This window comes from Fusarium coffeatum (assembly GCF_003316985.1).
Source record: "Fusarium coffeatum strain FIESC_28 chromosome Unknown BRIP53273_contig_239, whole genome shotgun sequence".
NCBI classification, from domain to species: domain Eukaryota; kingdom Fungi; phylum Ascomycota; class Sordariomycetes; order Hypocreales; family Nectriaceae; genus Fusarium; species Fusarium coffeatum.
In genome coordinates, this window is record NW_022158031.1 from 60,075 (window position 1) to 77,483 (window position 17,409).

At 48.8% G+C, this 17,409-nt stretch overlaps 5 protein-coding genes across 5 annotated transcripts; 3 read left to right on the forward strand and 2 right to left on the reverse strand.

Annotated features, from left to right (window-relative positions):
- Window positions 1–2,899: 2,899 nt before the first annotated feature.
- On the forward strand, window positions 2,900–3,949 carry FIESC28_09371 (uncharacterized protein; the record flags this gene model as incomplete). Its single annotated transcript, XM_031163508.1, has 1 exon — window positions 2,900–3,949. The coding sequence occupies one exon, from the start codon at window positions 2,900–2,902 to the stop codon at window positions 3,947–3,949; it is 1,050 nt and encodes a 349-aa protein (XP_031012430.1).
- Window positions 3,950–4,615: 666 nt separating this feature from the next.
- On the reverse strand, window positions 4,616–6,698 carry FIESC28_09372 (uncharacterized protein; the record flags this gene model as incomplete). The annotated part of the gene is made up of 3 exons (XM_031163509.1): window positions 4,616–4,801; window positions 4,861–6,624; window positions 6,696–6,698. 3 exons carry the CDS (start codon window positions 6,696–6,698, stop codon window positions 4,616–4,618), a joined length of 1,953 nt encoding a protein of 650 aa, XP_031012431.1.
- Window positions 6,699–11,784: 5,086 nt separating this feature from the next.
- On the forward strand, window positions 11,785–12,924 carry FIESC28_09373 (uncharacterized protein; the record flags this gene model as incomplete). The annotated part of the gene is made up of 1 exon (XM_031163510.1): window positions 11,785–12,924. The coding sequence occupies one exon, from the start codon at window positions 11,785–11,787 to the stop codon at window positions 12,922–12,924; it is 1,140 nt and encodes a 379-aa protein (XP_031012432.1).
- Window positions 12,925–14,235: 1,311 nt separating this feature from the next.
- On the forward strand, window positions 14,236–15,026 carry FIESC28_09374 (uncharacterized protein; the record flags this gene model as incomplete). Its single annotated transcript, XM_031163511.1, has 2 exons — window positions 14,236–14,300; window positions 14,351–15,026. The coding sequence occupies 2 exons, from the start codon at window positions 14,236–14,238 to the stop codon at window positions 15,024–15,026; spliced, it is 741 nt and encodes a 246-aa protein (XP_031012433.1).
- Window positions 15,027–15,116: 90 nt separating this feature from the next.
- Window positions 15,117–17,232, reverse strand: FIESC28_09375 (uncharacterized protein; the record flags this gene model as incomplete). Its single annotated transcript, XM_031163512.1, has 3 exons — window positions 15,117–15,861; window positions 15,936–16,017; window positions 16,317–17,232. The coding sequence occupies 3 exons, from the start codon at window positions 17,230–17,232 to the stop codon at window positions 15,117–15,119; spliced, it is 1,743 nt and encodes a 580-aa protein (XP_031012434.1).
- Window positions 17,233–17,409: the final 177 nt, after the last annotated feature.

Consider the following 17,409-nt stretch of genomic DNA (forward strand, 5'->3'; position numbering starts at 1 on the left):
CGAGCGGCTGAGAGATGAAACACGAGGTAGTATTGTCAGAGAACTGACCACGGCTCGTAGAATATTCCATATTCTATATGTACATTACCGTCAACAGAAGTGATTGAATGCTTGATATTGTTGATAAGAGGGACACATACTTACTGTACAATGGGATGAATGTCAGTTATGGATCTAACAAGGCAATGGGAATGAAATTGTGTACTGTACGGATGTGTATTGTATCAACTGTCAGAGTTTGTTTACTGTACATAATCATCCCGGTTTCTTCTATCCAGTTACCTAGTTGGGAATGGGAAACCAACGGTTTTCGGTGATTAATCTGGGTGGTCCATTCTCGACCTTGTTCCTGACGATCAACTATGATCCACCATGCATCATATCCCGTCTTTTACGACTTGACCAATACTGTACTGTATGTACCTACCTACCTATGTACTGCCTCTGGTGGATGCTCTAGCGTACCTATGTATCTAGTCTACTGTACTCACTTCTGCCAAGGAGGCTGAGCAAAAAGTCTCAGATGACATCCATCCATCTTGGCTCATGTACTGTATCCGTATGTACACAGCGAGCAATGACTGGATCAGTGGAGAGGGGGATGATCTGAGTCATTCTAGATCCGAGAAACGACTTGGCAGGGAAGAAAAGATGGCACGATGCATAAGTGGATGGCTCTCATGGTCTGTCAAATCGCGGTCAAGCATGCAAGGGAATGGATTTTGTTTTTTCTTTCTTGTTTCTTTCCTGTAGGGCAATGGATGTTTTTATGGAACCTAAGGTCACCGCAGGGAGCCTGTCATTGGCACTTAATTATTGTTTGATGTAAGAGAATGTCTGACTTGAGCGATTTCCAAGTTCTTCTCAATCTCTGCAGAGTCTGGCCTGGGTAGAGACAGATAGGTAGCCTAGGTATGTTTAGACGCCGCCTTGATTAGCACACTGTATTACAAAGTGATGAATGATAACACAAGATTCGGGAATCTCTACTATCTTGTTATAGGCCGAGTCTGAGTTGCACTAACATGCTGTACGAAGTTATGAACCACAAAGCCTGTCGATCCCATCGGAGATTTCGAGTTTAGAGTGACGGACTTGGAATCAACACAGTATGTACAGTGCAGTAGTATCAAGTACCCTAGGTGCACGACATACAAGGCTGAAATTACCTCGTTGACCTGACTAGCCTAGCACGACAGGAGCTGGAGGATGCTCACCGCATACGATAGGGGTAAATGTGCACTGCACCTCAAGATGAGTGCAGAATAGGAGCAGTAAGTAAGCAGCCTCACCGGACCCAAGCGCTAGGACTGTCTCTATGAGTGGTAGAGTGATACAAGCAGCGAAGCATTGCGACAGAACAAATGAACAAACAAACACGGCAGGCGCTCATTAAAACATTTCATCACACAGACTTGAGGTTGTAGTCATTTTATTCGCAGCAGTAAGTTCAGGTGGCGGGCGCCAGAAACCAAAAGTCTCGGGAGAGTTGAGGGCTGAGTGCCACATTTTGATTGGCCCGTGTGGCGTCTCAGGTTCGGCACGGTACCTGCATAGAAAAGTGACGTGGTGGGCGCTACGTACCTACAGTACCAAGGTGCTAATTGAGACTAAAGTACTAGGCACCTACCTACTTAGGTATTAAGGTAGATGGCACCTCGGCTTTTTGATTGAAACATAACTTTTATGTTTACGTATCATGTAGGTAGTGATTACTTAGTAGGTACTACGATGTATCAATTTATCTTTTCTTGGTGGAACTTCTCAATACCAGAGAAAATCCATGTTGCTTTTCCGATAGCATGAACAATCATCAAAAGGCAATCATTGCCCTGCCCTGCCTCGGCCTGAGTTGCAATGGTATCGCTAAATTGCAGGGTGCTCGCTCACCAAAAATGAGCTTGTCTAGCCCGGAACCCCTGGTGAAGAAGCCTACCGCGCCCCTGAACCATGCCATTTGAGGTAAGCGCCACGACGCCCCACCGACTTCTGAACCTCGTTCTTCTCCAACGGTTGGTCTTTCGCATCTCCAATCAAATTACATCCATGTTCATCTCGACAACATCAACGCCGCAGCAACCGACGAGGCCGCCCAAGCAAGATTGAGGGATGAGATCGTCTTCTCGCTAACATGTCTAGGCTCACACTCTAGTCTACAGTACCTTGCTGCTTCAGTTGCATCGCATCGTCTTTGCACAGACACTGGCCCATCGTTCTACCTACCTAGTCAGTTGTCGTGCAAAACGGTGCTTCAGCTAATACATGTAGCACACGCGCTCAGTGGCCGCTCAAGCCGCTTCTCATACCACATCTCCTCCATCTGCGGATATGGATGTCCCGAGCATGGTTCACGAGCGTGCTCAGCGGATACCGCCCTCTTTCAACTGAGCAAGGACCAAGCTCTAGATGCCAGATCCTGGCCAGTCCCCAATATCCAAGGGGCTCCCCAGTGGACCACAACATCACCCATGCTCGACGCATCTTGGCAGTCCGTCGTTTTGTGGTTGCATTCGCTTCCCCTGCAAAGAGGCAAAGAGCTAAAAAGAGGCGCCGCCAGCCCAATTCGTGGCACCCCCGACTCCAGATTTTCTTAATATCTACCGCATCCTTCCTCGACTTTGGATTTGCCTCTCAGTCTTGTCTGTATCAACTACACACTCGTTCAGTCTCTATTGTGACTATTACATTCATTTTCGGCTCTGCCATTACGATCATTCCAGCTCTACAGCAACTTGCGTTTTCTCACGTTCCAACTTTTATACTTTCTTTTAGTGATGCAAAACTGTGTCTTGCTCGCTGCCTGACTGTGGAATCGATTTCTGCAGCCATTACATCGTATTTACGTTGTCATAGACAAAACTGAAGCTACCACAAAACCCTACATAACCAAACCTTCAAAATGAAGTCCGTCGTCGCCAGCATCGGCATGCTCGCCGCCGTGGCCAACGCCTACCAGTTCCCCCAGCACGCCCACTACCGCCGAGACTACAACGGAACCGACTCTCAGACCACTCTGACCGTCAAGACCACCGTCGTCGAGACTATCACTAGCTGTGCTCCCACCGTCACCAACTGCCCTGCTCGTGACCAGACTGCTATTGCTCAGCTCCCCGAGTCCGACAAGACCACCCTCACTGCCACTCACACCGTCATCCTCACTGAGGTTGTCTGCCCTGTTGCCGAGGCCAGCTCCATCTACACCTCAGTTCTCCACGATGCGGAGACTGGTGGCGTTACTGGCAAGACCATCACTGCTGATGTCCCCATGAACACCGGCGGTGCCTACCCTCCCCCCACCGAGGGTGAGAAGACCGTTGTCTCTGACTACACCACCGATCAGGTTGTTACCCTTACCCAGGGCGAAGAGACCATCACCACCACTATTCACAAGACCATCCAGAAGACCCTGACTGTCCCTGCTGGTCCCGAGGTCACCAACGATGGTTCTAAGGGCAATGGCACCCCTGAGGAGGACACCACCACCACCACCACTAAGACCACCACTGGCACTATCACCAAGACCATCCAGCGTGTTGGTGAGACCGGCCCCGCCACCGGCGGCGACAACGGCTACAGCACTGGCAAGGGTGAGGGCGAGGACGATGGCTCCAAGGGTACCGGCAACGGCCCCAACAAGGGCGGCAACGGCGACAACGGCGAGTGTGTCCCCGAGACCGTCACCGTCACCGCTCCCGCCTCCACCGTCTACGTTACTGTTGTCCCCGAGGCTGCCAAGACCAACGGTGCTGATGATGCCACTGTCACTGGCAAGACCGTCAAGGGCGACGACTCTGAGGAGGATGATGAGGAGGATGACGACTCCGAGGAGGAGATCTGCGACACCACCACCACCATGGAGGCTACCGTCACTGTTGTCCCTTACCCCGTCAACAACACTGCTACCGGTGGCTACGCTAAGCCCACTGGCTTCTCCCGCCGTCTCCGATAAATGTCCAGAGACAACTCCCATGTATATGAAGTCTAGTCTGTACATTAATCACCACTTGGTTACTTCTTGGTTAGGCATCTAGTGGAGGAAGAACGCCTTGGATAGGCTTACACTACTCTGGATGTATGACAATTTATTTTTTGGCTTGCTTTCCGTTTTCAAAACCACTCAATGAGAATCATGATCTTTGTCTTATCTTGCACTTTAATTCAGCAGTCTCTTGCGCGGCATAGTCTTTCTTGGCTCATGACCTGAATAGAGCCGCGCGTTACTTTGCACGAAGCCTTTTTTGTAGATAGATAGACTTCGCTTGTGTTATGTGCAGTCATGTTTCTGTAGATCGCACTGTCTCTTTGAGTTGATCGTTGACATAAATCTTTCTTTCACTGTAGATATTTTGAAATAGGAGATGTGTTTGATGTACACAGTGAGGGCTTACATATCATCGTGACACTGACAAATGAATATGTTTTGTCTGAGGAGAATTGAAATGGGGCCCTGTTGAAATCCTCTCCTAATGTTTCCAATATTCGCATCTATAATATTCGGCGAAACCATGCTCTCCATAATGGAGAGCTATCTAAGCCAGTGTCCCTCAACGCCTTGCTAGTCATTGCAATGCTGATATCCTATTTCATTATATCATATCATACACAGGCCGCTTATTCATCCAAGCAGGACGTGCTCATAAGCATCGGCATCCAGATACCGCTGCAGCACGTCTTGTAACGCTGCCTTTGTACGGTCAAGTTGTGGCGTCACACCCTCGGCCTGCTGAAGGTTTCCACGGATGCTGTCAACGTGGCCAGCAAGTTGGAGGGCTACAGATTCGAGAGGCGTATCCACGAGGTCCTATTGAGTGTTAGTCCTCGGTTCCAGGCCCAAGATATATAGGTAATAGACGTTATTACCTTGAGGCTTCCCTCGTCTTTGTCTGTCACAAACTCTGTATCCTGGTGTTTGATCGTAGCCCATGATGTCCGCGCCAGGATATGTGCTTTTCGAAATAGGTCCTTGCGCTCTCTTGTCTGCGCCCTTGCATTCGCCTCCAACCGCCTCAGTTCCTCGTAGTCTTTCTCAAGCTCTTTCTCAATCCTATCCTTTTCAGCCTTTAATAGTCCCACAGCATGCTTCGCTGGTTGCAACTGTCTGTCCAATGTCTGTTTCCCATCTAGCACGGCTTCAAAATCGAGTTCCATCGCGCGACCTCCGTCTGCGTCTGCGCGGCGCCTCGTACTTGTTGTAGAGGATGCAGGGGGAAAGGGTAGGCCACGGGCAAGCTTGCGCTCTATACGTCGCGAGACGAGGTTCAATGCTGCGGTTGCGTGGGTGCGTCGGTTACGGGTCGTGGCTGTCCGTTGAAGAATGGGTCTTTGGGCGAGTGTAAGGATCGATGTTGCAGTGGGGAGGGACAAACCGGATAGGGGAGACCATTTTGCAGCAATATGAGAGGAGCGGATGGTGCGTTTGAAAGGGGCAATATGAAGATATGGCTTCTGAGGAGAGGGAAGGGATTCATCTGAATCGGTTTGTGCGTTGTCTTTGCTGCCGCGCCTTTTCTTGTTGGTACCTTGCTGCTGTTGTTGTCCAAGATCATTCGTACTCTCAGCGGATGACTTGCCGCCCTTTCGTCGCCCAACCTTCTTGGTATCTTTGCCAGGTTGTTGTTGCTCTGCATCTTCCTGCGATGCGCCAACGTTGGGATTTTGCACCCGGCGAGTGTTTCCATGGGCATTCCTCTCTACATTCCCATAAGAGTTTCGCGGGCTTCGTCTGTTCTCGTGTTCCTCCCCAGTCTCTTGTTCCTCCGGTTCGGGTTCCAGCACTTTACGTTGACGTTTCTTTCGAGGGGGTGGTTCTGCGTCTTCTGGCTCTACATAAGGTCTTTCGGGATGCTGAGTCGCTTTGCGACCCCTTTTGCGTGGTTGAGACTCCTCGTCTTGTTCATCTGGCTGCTCTGCTTGCTTTTCATTCGTCTTTCTCTTCCGTTGTGGTTTCGCGGGATCATCTACTGCTTCATTCTGGTCTTTTTCGAGAGGACGACCTCGTCTCTTCCTTGCTTGCGCTGCCGATTTGGCCATTTCTTCTTCGGTTTGCCTCTCGTTCTCATCATTTCCAAGAGAAGGGCGACCCCGTTTTCTCCTAGGCTGTACCTCGTTCTCTGCCACCTGGCGCTCAGGTTCTTGGCCGTCCGGGTAGTTTTTTGCATGGCCGCGCTTTCTCTTCGGTTGCGCCTCTTTATCTACAGCCTCCTGCTCAGGCTCATTGTCGTCTTTATTTTTCTCGAGCGATGGGCGGCCGCGCTTTCGCTTCCCTTGTACCGAATTCTCTGTTGCTTCCTGCTCTATTTCCTGCTCATCTTGATTTTTCTCAAGCGAGGGTCGACCGCGTCCTTTTTTGGGCTGTGCTGCATCTTGTGCTGTCTTTTCCGCATTCTTATCTTCAGTTGTTGGCCGACCGCGCTTCTTTCGAGGTTTGTCTTCGTGGGCTACTGTTTCTTCTGTCGCATCTTGTTGTATTTGTTTCTTGGGGCGCCCTCTCTGTTTCGAAGGTGCAGACTCTTCGTTATCGGCTTCGTGCTCATCTGGACGATCTTGCGACGCGCTGGCGTCAGCAGATTTGGACGCGTTTGCGGGACGACCACGCTTCCGTGTTTGCGGTTTTGGATCTGGAGACTAGACGGAGGATTATTGTTAATAATGGCGGCTATGGATTTAAGTATACAGGCAATGTTGTCGTTACTGACCATTGTGGACTGTAGATGAATAAGAAGATTGTTTGTTTTGTTGATTTAATCGCCCACCAATTGATTTGAGTTTCAGCGGCTCGGGGCGCTGGGATGGGGAAGCGGGGCAGTCGGGTCCCGTCCGTCTTTGGCTCCGCTCAAGCGCCGGGAAACGGTTTCTCATGGACTGGACTACCTAGGTAGGCTGAGATGTCATTCTACGCCTCATTCATCATACTCCAAATTTATCAGTCTAACATTTAGTTTAATTATAGCAGTTTACTCAATGTTTAAAATAACTACTCATATTGCGGATGACGTAGAAATGCCTTTGACTTGTTCTTCATTTGGGCCTGGAGAGCACATTAGTCTGGATAGCTGGAGATTAATCTATTCCAATACCTAGGTAGGTAGGTAGGTAGCAGGTGGGTCGAAGAAAAGCGAGACTTAGCTAAGGGTATCATAAAAGCTACCTAGAATAAGCAAGTCTAAGTTATTTTGTCAATAGACTTCTGTGTCCTGGTTATTTTTCGGACCGCCTGGGTAGGTAGGTTTCCATCCATGACCAGATGAATAACCTAGCAACGTTGAACCCTCGGGTTGACTTCCTGATTCATCTGTCTCAGCTACAAAAAGTCAACACGATAAGCGAAGGTTTAGCTTTCCTGTACGATGGGCATCCAATATCAATGCTACATACCTACACACACTTCAAGACTCCCTCACTACCTTAGTACCTACCATTGTATCGCCAATGCTACATGATGATGCCATCAGACGTGTGCTCTACCTCAGGCACCTCTGACCAGACTCTCAGGACTCGGAGGATCCAATTCCTCGCGCAGACAGGATTCGCGAATGCGTGATGACGATGACACACCTTTGAGCAGCGTCTCGGTACCGAACAATGGATACTGGTGTTGGCCGTTGTCTTAGTATTACATGTATCGGTACCCTCAGGATCCTGGAAGTACTGCCCGCACCGCATGTGAGAAATACCTAGGTACGTATCGTATCGTATGTTTTGTTATCCTTTGATTTGCACTCTGCTTTTCAGCATTCGCGTGAATGCAAGTTGGACGCATGGCTGAGCATCTTCTCTTATTCGCGGTTTGTTTTTGCCAGCTCATCATGGTTTACATCCTGAGGCCAGACGAATAGAGCCTGATACCAGATCAATTGACCCGACTCTCGCCGTCTTTGTCATCCATGACGTTCTGTTAAGATTGTCATATTACAGTATCCGTATCTGCATCTTTTGCAGCCAACCTGGACATGGATGGATGCTGAGAGAATTAAAGCTAAGAGTCATACTAACGTGTCAAAAGCCTCAATGCAATCAATGACAGTGGTTCCTATCAACTAACATAAACGGTCAGTCCCCTGTCAGAATTTTCTTTACCTTGACCAGAGTTGGTTCGTGGTGGATTGGACCCGAGAGACCCTAACTTGGACCTCTCGAGCATTGCTGCCCAAGTCAAGTCATGTCATGTCATGTCGGTGATGCCCCCTTGTCATGTTGGTCCACGGCGGCGCTTAGAAGTACTGTAGTGGTTTTCTCTTTGTTCAGGCTCCGTCTCGTTTCGAATTGAGTCCTTTTTGCTCAATGTTTCTGGGTTCCAATTCTTGTGCTTACGCAAGGATTCAAACAAATCTGTTTCCACTCAGTCATGACTCTTCTTGTGTATTGTTTATCCAGCTTCCATTTCAAGGTTGTTCTGAGTTGGCAGAGACCCGACGCTAGTACAGATAGATATTGGGCTGGATTAGACTCGAATCGAATCTACTCGACTCGTTCTCTCTCTACTAACCTTTCACGGGCATGAATCTTCAATACAATGGATGGAAATGGGCAGAGCGGGCCGTTCCTTGTGTCTGGGCTTTTGCACCATACTAAGGTACTATACCTGCCATGCATCAGGTGTGACAGTTCTGGTGTATCAACCACCTTAGTACTAAGGCAGGAAGACTACTATACCTGTCGCACAACCAAAGTACTAACTACTATCTAGTACCTTAGTATGCGATGTCTGTATTTTAGAATATTGTCCTTGACTTGAACCATGAATGACGGACTAGTCGAGATCTCGGTTCATTCCAGAAGAATCGAATGCCTTGATTGTCATAATTATTAATGCCATGATGATTAGGTACCAAGGTACTAAGGTAGGTAAGATACTTCAACCTACGGATACACTTGCGGCCTGCGCTTTGGCCCCCAGCTGGATACAACAAGCCCACTCCAGTGAAAACAAAAGCGACCGCATGAACCGGAATCTAGAGTCTTTGCAAGAACGGAAATATTCAATTGCATTTTGTAAGCGTACTAAATTTGACTCTTAGGCTATCGCCCATTTTCCAAGTGTGGCGTTCTCCCTCGTGGTCTAAAACCGGAGCCTCAATATCCCAAAGGCCTGGAGATGGAAATCGAAATCGAGACTGTGGCTTTTAATCTGACAGATTGACGGTCAGATCAAAGCCAAGAAACATTCTTAAAGCACGAGATCTTATCTGGACCTCTCATGTTTCGTCAGCTGAGACATTGATAACCATCTCACTTGAAGACAGAGGGGCGGTTGGTCCATCCTCTATCAACCAACCTCCAACCTCCTCAATTTTCTGTACAGACCCGATCCGAACCCGGGCCCGGTCCCGGTCCCGTCAAAGACGCTGCGGCCCTTTGCGCACAAACGAAAAAGGGCCGCGCTTCTCCAGTGAAGATCGACAACTTCAATCCATCATTGCGCTAGACCTGACTGTCGAGCGGTTAAGACTTTCATGCAAGGGCTGTCCTTGTTGCTGGTCGTGCCGAAGTCGAACCAAGGACAGTAGGGTCCTGTTGTTATCGCCGTCCTCTGGTAGGTATGTATGTACTGGCATAGTCTAAGTGAATTAGTGCTCGCCTCATTGATTGAGTGGTTGATCTGCCGTTTATATCCTTACAAGTTTATTATTCGACCCGGCACATCGTCTGTCGTTGATCGGCCCTGGCCTCAGGGTGTCATAAGAATTGACCCCCGACAGCATAAGAGACGAAATAATTTGATCACCTTATGCCAGCTTAGGCTAGCATTTAGGCTACATTGTTTCTGTAGCCTAACTTGAAGGACATTTCTTCTGACACCCACCTGCCTGGCTCGACTTACAGCCTTAGGTAGTGCCTACTAAGGTACAAGTCAGGTTGCGTTGCCCGATCATCGCTGTACTGTATTGTTCCATACCAGATTGGTACCATTCTTGTGACATACATTGATTAAATCGTTTCTGTCTGTTGTGCATTCGCTCATCACAGTCAATCCAGTCAGTCACTCGAAGCAGTCTTTCAACGGCAGGACATATTATCGTCGTTTGACCCCTCCTGGTGGCTCCTGCCCAACCTAGGTACCTACTGTACTGTACCGTCCATCCATCTTACTTGCATCCATCACATCTGGTCTGGACTAGGCTGCTCTTTCCATACCATTTTTTTTTTAACCTTCCCCTCCTCTGTCGTTTCTATTCATCCTCCTCTTCTTCTCTTTTCTCTCTCTGTCATTTCCTTTTGTCATCCTCACTGGAAACGTTTTGTTTCAAGTGGACGTCAAAAAGAGAAACGAGATTGATAATCGACACTATAATAATCTTTGAACGCCGAGATTCTTCTAGGACAGTGCTTTGGCTGCCCACATCGTCTCTCCTGGGTTACCGCGGTTGGGGCCTGTGACAGTCGGAATCAACGATTCGATCCATATCCATCCATACCTGCGATAAGCGGACCAGGAAAGGTCCCCGGGATTTCTTTTTATCTGATATCTGGCCCTCTGCCAGGACATATTCTGTCACCCTTTACAACAAAAACTTATCATGACCCCAAACACAAGTCGCATATCATCCTCTCCGTGTTGGAGGTTTCTCCTCTGGGTCTTGACTCCCTGACTATCGCTATCGCTATTATCGTTTATCATCGACAGCAATTACATTGATTGAATCGCTTCGATCGTTTTACCACTACTGCTGCTATTGTTATCGTCCGCTACTAGTTGACCAACTCAAACATCGGTACCGGCTAGGTTAAGGCCCAAAGTTGAACCAAGCGAAGACCTGAACCTGACGAGACCCCCCCGCCAGCGAACAGATCAGACCTTGGCTTGTTCTGTCCCACGTCTTGTCTTCACCTCCGCTTCTTCTTTTTGGGTTCCCTGAGCCTTCTATTATTGTTTCCCACTTCCCCTGATCGAGCCAATTGATCTTCCTGAACGCAGGGTCAGTGCTGGCAATCGTCAGTTTGCGCTACCACTACCTACTTACACTACACTATATCGAGGGGCCCTAACAAGAAGGCATATCGCCAAATCCCCCACCGCATCAAAGCCAGACTGAGCCAGGGGCCCAATCGACTCCATCTACGTTCCCCTCTCACTCCCGTCTTTGACCACTTGGGTGCATTGCATCCTCTCATGCTCTGCTGGCAGCCCCGCGTAGTATTGGATCCCATCCCTACCTTTACCTGGCTACCTGACCCAGCGTCGCATAACATCCATTACCACGCCCACGTCGATTTTCAACGACGCCCACGTTCGAGTTCTAGCTCACACCCACGTTCTTGCCCACGCCCCAAGCCGGTACTATTCGCTGCATACCTGACCTAGGTTTGCATTGTCTTGCTTGCAGTAGTCGACGGCTGCATATTTTTTTTTTCTCTTACCGTTTTCTTGTCTCTCTTCTTCCTTACCCTCTCTCCTTTTCGTTTCAAATCCAGGCTTTGCATTGCTGCTTCGCCTGGTACCTCACTCACACCATTCTCGCTCGTCGCCTCATTCAGGTTCTGCCTCATTAACATCTTCCCTCGCCTTTTACTTCCGGAACGGCTCGCTCCAATCAGTGTCTTTTACCCCACATCGACGCCTATCCTACTCGACTTTGCGTTGATCGATAAGACACTTTCATATCGATCTTGACTTACATCTTGTTGGTGACCTTACCCAAGACCTGGATTCGAAATTATACGGTTCTTCTGTCTTCTAGTCAAAAAGAGGGCCTTTTGACTCAATTGAGTTTTGCCTTGTCTTATATCATATACGTTTCTTACTAGACCACAATTGCAAGGTCTCGTATGTACACCATATCAGCCATGCCGCCGAAAAAGAGCAACAACCTTCGGCGGCGCCCCGCGACGCCAAACCTCAACGTTACTCAACTTCAAGCTCAAGTACAGACCCAAGAGGAGCCTCTCACCGCCGACCCAAATTCACCACCCGAGACACCCACCACATCACCACCTTTCTCACGCAAGATCAGTCTAAAACCTCGGCGTCAACCTGACTTCCATGATTACTTCCAGCCGCTTGACTCCGATCCCAATATCAGACCGGTCGGCGATGGTCATCAGTTCAGTTATCGACCTTCGCTAGGACCTGAACAATTGAGCCCTCGTTCGTCTTCCTCGTCTGGAATGGTCGAGGATAGCAGTGACGAGGATAGCAGCAGTGAAGATGATGAAGAGTCGGCCAGTCCCAGTATACGCAGTATGGGAAATGCTACGGGCCCAGTAGTGTCCTCGCCAATTGACGACTCTGATGTTGAGCTTGAAGACACCGACAGTTCCAGTGATTCGGATCCTTCTGATTCTAATTCGGACTCAGAATCCGAAGAGTCTGGGGCTGCTGATGAAGTCGAGACCTCCCATGTTACAGTTGCAGCTACTGAAATCGTTGCTTGTAACTTCACCCTCGAGGATGTTGATCCTATGGACAGCGATTGCGAAGGACTGGATGTCTTACAACCCACAGAGATTGAATCCAATCGCAGTCGCTCAAGGTCAAGGCATAGAAAAGAGCACAAAACCATGGTCAAGGATTTCAGAAACCTCAATTGCAGCAACGAGACGTCAGACACTGAGCAAGCAGCTGACCCCGAAGGCGTGCCCGACGAAGAAGCGATATTCCTTAAACACCGAGAGCGACTCAAGAGAATCCGTCGAATGAGCATGGGCAGCAGCTTTGGCAAAAGAACACACAGCGAACTCAGCGATTCTGATGACGACGGCGAGGGACTCGATGCCAACGAGGTTGGCTCTAGCGCACGTCGCATGCGGAGAAAGATGCACCGCACCAGTCTATTGTTCCACGACCCGCCTCCTCCTCCTGCGCGGATCGAGGAACTTGAGGAACCTGACTCGAGTGAGGATGAGCTTGTGGCGCATGAGCATCTAGCCAGAGAACTACCCTATTGGGCTATAGAAATTATGGAGGTGGACTCAAGCTCCAGTTAGAGCTCGAATTACGCATCATATCAGCTACATATAACAATCTTCAAGCTACCCCGGCCACCATAGGCATAAACATTAATGACATTACGAGGACAGGAGGCGACTAGGGTCCCTCTGACGACGATAACGACTCACCTTTTAACAACACATGAGCATGACACCGCCTGCAAGGGTTCAGCTACGCGGGGCCGTTGATTGCTTCCGCCTCGCCCGAATCTCATGGTTCATTTATGCGCCAGGCATGTACCGAGACATGAGGAGATGATTGAACAGATAAAAATGACATTGGGCATTTCGCATAGAACTAGTATCAAAACTTGAGATACCGAGTCGAGAACGGGATTGCCGCATTGTATTTTACTGGGATACCTTTAGACTGTTACTATACGTCAATTTCTTACTTGCAAGGCATACAATGGATATTATCTGGACACAAGGAAAAAATAGCATACGCGGCGAAATATGGGTACAAATCTAGTAGGCGCCCAAGAGCGCTTCTTTGACATTTTATCATCATTATCGAGACAATACTACTATTTAGACTGGGCTAGATCAGAATTCTCCGGTTTGTCATCGTTCAAGTGCTTAACTATGTATGGGGCATAGCATTGCGCAATCGAAATGTCGGTGACCTCTATTACTAGGGGCGAGCAGCGATACTATTAGGTGCCTCTATAATTCTGACGGGTTCGGACGATGACATACATCATTTTCTTTTTATCGCTTGGCAGATCTTCAGGAACACAACGCCCTGGCAGGCTGTCCTAGTGTATTTGAGACTGCGTGTCTTGAATCGGCTTCATCCTCTGATGATCAATTGTCTTGGTTGACACGGACATTCCTTGCCGGTCTCTCGCCAGGGCTTATGTATAGAATAGTAGTAGCAGCAGTAGTGATCGTAGCTTTCGATCTGTGGATGATTATCCGAGCCATGATTGGCACCTGGAAAAACCAATAGTACATCGAAACAATTAATGGTTTCACACTGTTCTCATATGGCGGAATCAATGATCAAGTTCAGGTATGTTGCTTAATGCATACTACCTATGTCTTTGGACGCCAATAGTCGAAGTCGTGTAAGTCACTGTAAGTGGGGGGTATCTATCGATAAGAACTTCCCGTGTTCATTGTTTTGAAACTCCACTATCGTCAATAGAGCTACCGTTCCATTACTTCTTGTTGTCAGGCATCGCAACACAACTTCAAAGCGTTCTTCGTAGGTAAAGTTTTATACACACTGAGCACAGAAACCGGGTTACAAATACTCTACAGTCCTATCAAATATCTGTCGGCGCAATTCGACAGCCACGCACCATGTCGTTGATCTCTGCGCATCTCGAACAGATCGGCTATTCATGCCAGGGCATTAACGACCTTCCGTAAGTTCTCGAGCTTCTCTTGCTACCTACGACTAACTTTTCACGTCTAGTTTCCCCCCACCGAAAATCTTCACGAACGCCCTTCTTTCCAATCATGATATTACATCCCTCATCCGCGATACCGAACCCCACGAGCGCGCACTCTTTTCTGTGCCACCACCTCCTCCACCGTCAACGACCCTCAAGCCCACCGAACCTGAGAAAAAGAAGTCCTCTGGTAGACGACAGACTGTCTTTAATGTAGCTTCAGGCGAAGTGACCACGGGACCCCCACCACGAACGGGTACACATCCTCGTCGACAAACTGCTGTGGCAGCTGTTTTGGGCGGTCAGATGCACGAGGAACTACGGCGCGGGGAGTCAGACCGCAAGGGCGACGTAGACGTCAATGTCCTCCTTCGTGGAGCGGAGAAGCTTTGCGGTGTATATGAACTACCTGGTGCGAGAGAGCGTATTGCTACGTTGCGAAGTAAACATGCGCACGGCAAGAATACAGCGGCATACTATGAAGCACGAGTTCAAGAACAGGCTGAGCAGTTAGCCAGTCTCGATCATCGAGATTACTTCGATGAGGAAGAAGAGGAAGAAGACGAAGGTGATGTGTGGACAGAGGATGATCTAAGACGAGAGGAGGAGGAAGCGAAGGAGATGGAGGTTAAGAAGAGGGAACTGCAGGTGAGGTTGAGACAGATGGAGAAGGATCTGGGGGGACTGATGAGGATGTGAGGCGATAATTGTGAAATGATACCCTTATGAGATACGAAGATGGTCAGCTCCACACATTGTTCATCTGTTCCAGTGATGTATGAGTTACTACTATAGGTCTACCGACTCCTGACCAAGAGCTTCTTCTCGAGCCATAGCCAGCTTTTCCAGAATATTCCCGACATCCTCTGCCCCATTCACCGCGAACTTTTCATTTATAACGTACCGTGGCACTCCTTTGACTCCCAATCCCTGCATTTTGGCAACTTCAGCATCAACCTCTTCACCTCCATCATCACCCTCCAGCCATTCCCTCGCCTCATCTCTGTCAACCCCGGCCCGCTCTGCCGCGTTGACAAGATCGTTCTTACTCGTTATATCCCCTCCTTCCAGGAAATACATCCTCATAATCTCCATCGCAACCCCCATCTCTAGGCCAACTTTTCGTCCTAACTTCTCAAGCCGATGCGCATCTCTTGTATTCCCAATCGTTGAATTAAAGTTGAACTCCAGCCCTTCCCTCTTTGCAATGCTATTGAGACGAGTCTTGACAGCGGGAACCTCATCGATGCCCCATTTGGATGCCATCTTGGACACGAGAGGCTGTGTGGGTGTATTGGTGTCGAGTTGGTAGGCGTGCCATTTGGTAATGATTACATCTTTAGAGCAGACGGTTTTGAGATAAAGACTTATGGCCTGGGAGAGATGCAGGGCGCCGATGAAACACCAAGGGCAAACAGGGTCGGAGATGACGACTATAGAAATCGTCGGCATGATGGATGGTGTTGCTGATATGAAAGGGGAATGCGGTTCCTTTGCAATGATGGCGTATGAAGGGATATAAAGACAAGCAACTCTAGATGCAATGAAATCGGTGCATGTCAAGTCAGATATCAAAATAATTACAGAGCGTTTGGACATCTTAAATACTGGATGGCTTCAATAAGAGGGCGGAATTCCGCCTGCCAAGCAACAAACTCCGGGACCACTGCGTAATTATAGGCACCCTTTCCTACTGAAAGTTAGTAATACAAGAGCCACTGTAATTTCTAATTCGTTCTCAAAATCCGTATTATTGGAGATTGTTCTCGGGTATCATATCTATCTTTTCCAAAGTCCGCCTCTTTATCATGCTCTATGAGCCTTGACCATGCTCTCTTGTATATGGCTCACGTCTATGTGTTTGTCTCATCCGCCGTGAACGGCTTCCAGGGCGATAATAGTCGCCTTGTGATCTAGATAGATTCCAGCTTCGGCTGTATCTGGATTTGGCCTCATGCTGGTCTCCTCCTGAACCCAGGCTTGGGCTACCTGCAATCTCAGAGTCGACTCCGAAACTACCCGAAACAGATGGATCGTATTGAACAGCTCTGTCCCAATCTGCAAGTTTGGTATATGGACTTCTGAGCCAAGCTCTCAGTTCATGTAAGAATAGGCGTGTATTGTCCCTGCCCAAGAAATCCGAAATCATTTCCTCAGCTTGGCCAGCACTGCCCATGATGTCCACAGATTTCAAGACAGCGATAATATATTCGAGAAGAAACTCGGCATTATTGGCTCTTCTTCGTTCAACTCGATTTCTAGCTGTATTTGCGGCAGGTCTTGGCTCATTTTCATCGGCATCAGGATTCAGGAAGGAAAAAACTTGGAGCTCTCTCCGAATCCACATGCGGGCGCGGGATACGAGGTCATCATCCGCACAGAAAGCTGCTGGAGTCAATTCACGATATCTGGACAGTCTATTCGTCCCTACGTGTTTTGAATATCGGTTATGACGATAAATATCCCTCCGCCGGGCGATCTCGTCTGATGAGTTCAAGGTGGGTGTTCCGTATCGAGATGGGCGTGCATAAGGGCGGCGCCGCGGAGGAAGTTGACGACGAAGAAAATACGGCGCATATGATATGGTATCGGGCTGTTTCGTTTGAGTCTCGGGCGCATGCTTGGGAACAGTGTACGTCTTTGCGACAGGTTCATCTAGGGCGTGGCGAACTTGTAGGATAACAGCTTTGCATAGGGGGCATCTCGGTGATTGTTCTAACCAGCTGAGAAGGCAAAGGTAGTCGAAATTCCGGTGCTGGCAGGGTATAGCTTCGCAGGCTTCGGTGATGCTCTCAAGACAGATGACACAGCAGTCGGTAGCGTCGTCTTGCCGGGCTGCGATTTCGTCGAGGGTACTTTGGAGGACTTGACGTTGCAGATCGTCTGTAGGCCGAAGTGCTTCCATAACTCGCACAGGAATTGCGGGAATTTGGCGCTGAGTAGGATAATGGGGAATTAGTACCGCAAGACAGAAATATGTTGGAAGGGGAAGTGATGAAGATGATGGAATGAATGATGGATGCGAATTCAAGTGGGGTCCTGTATGTACCTTACCCCAAAGAGCGGGTACCCACCCGTACCT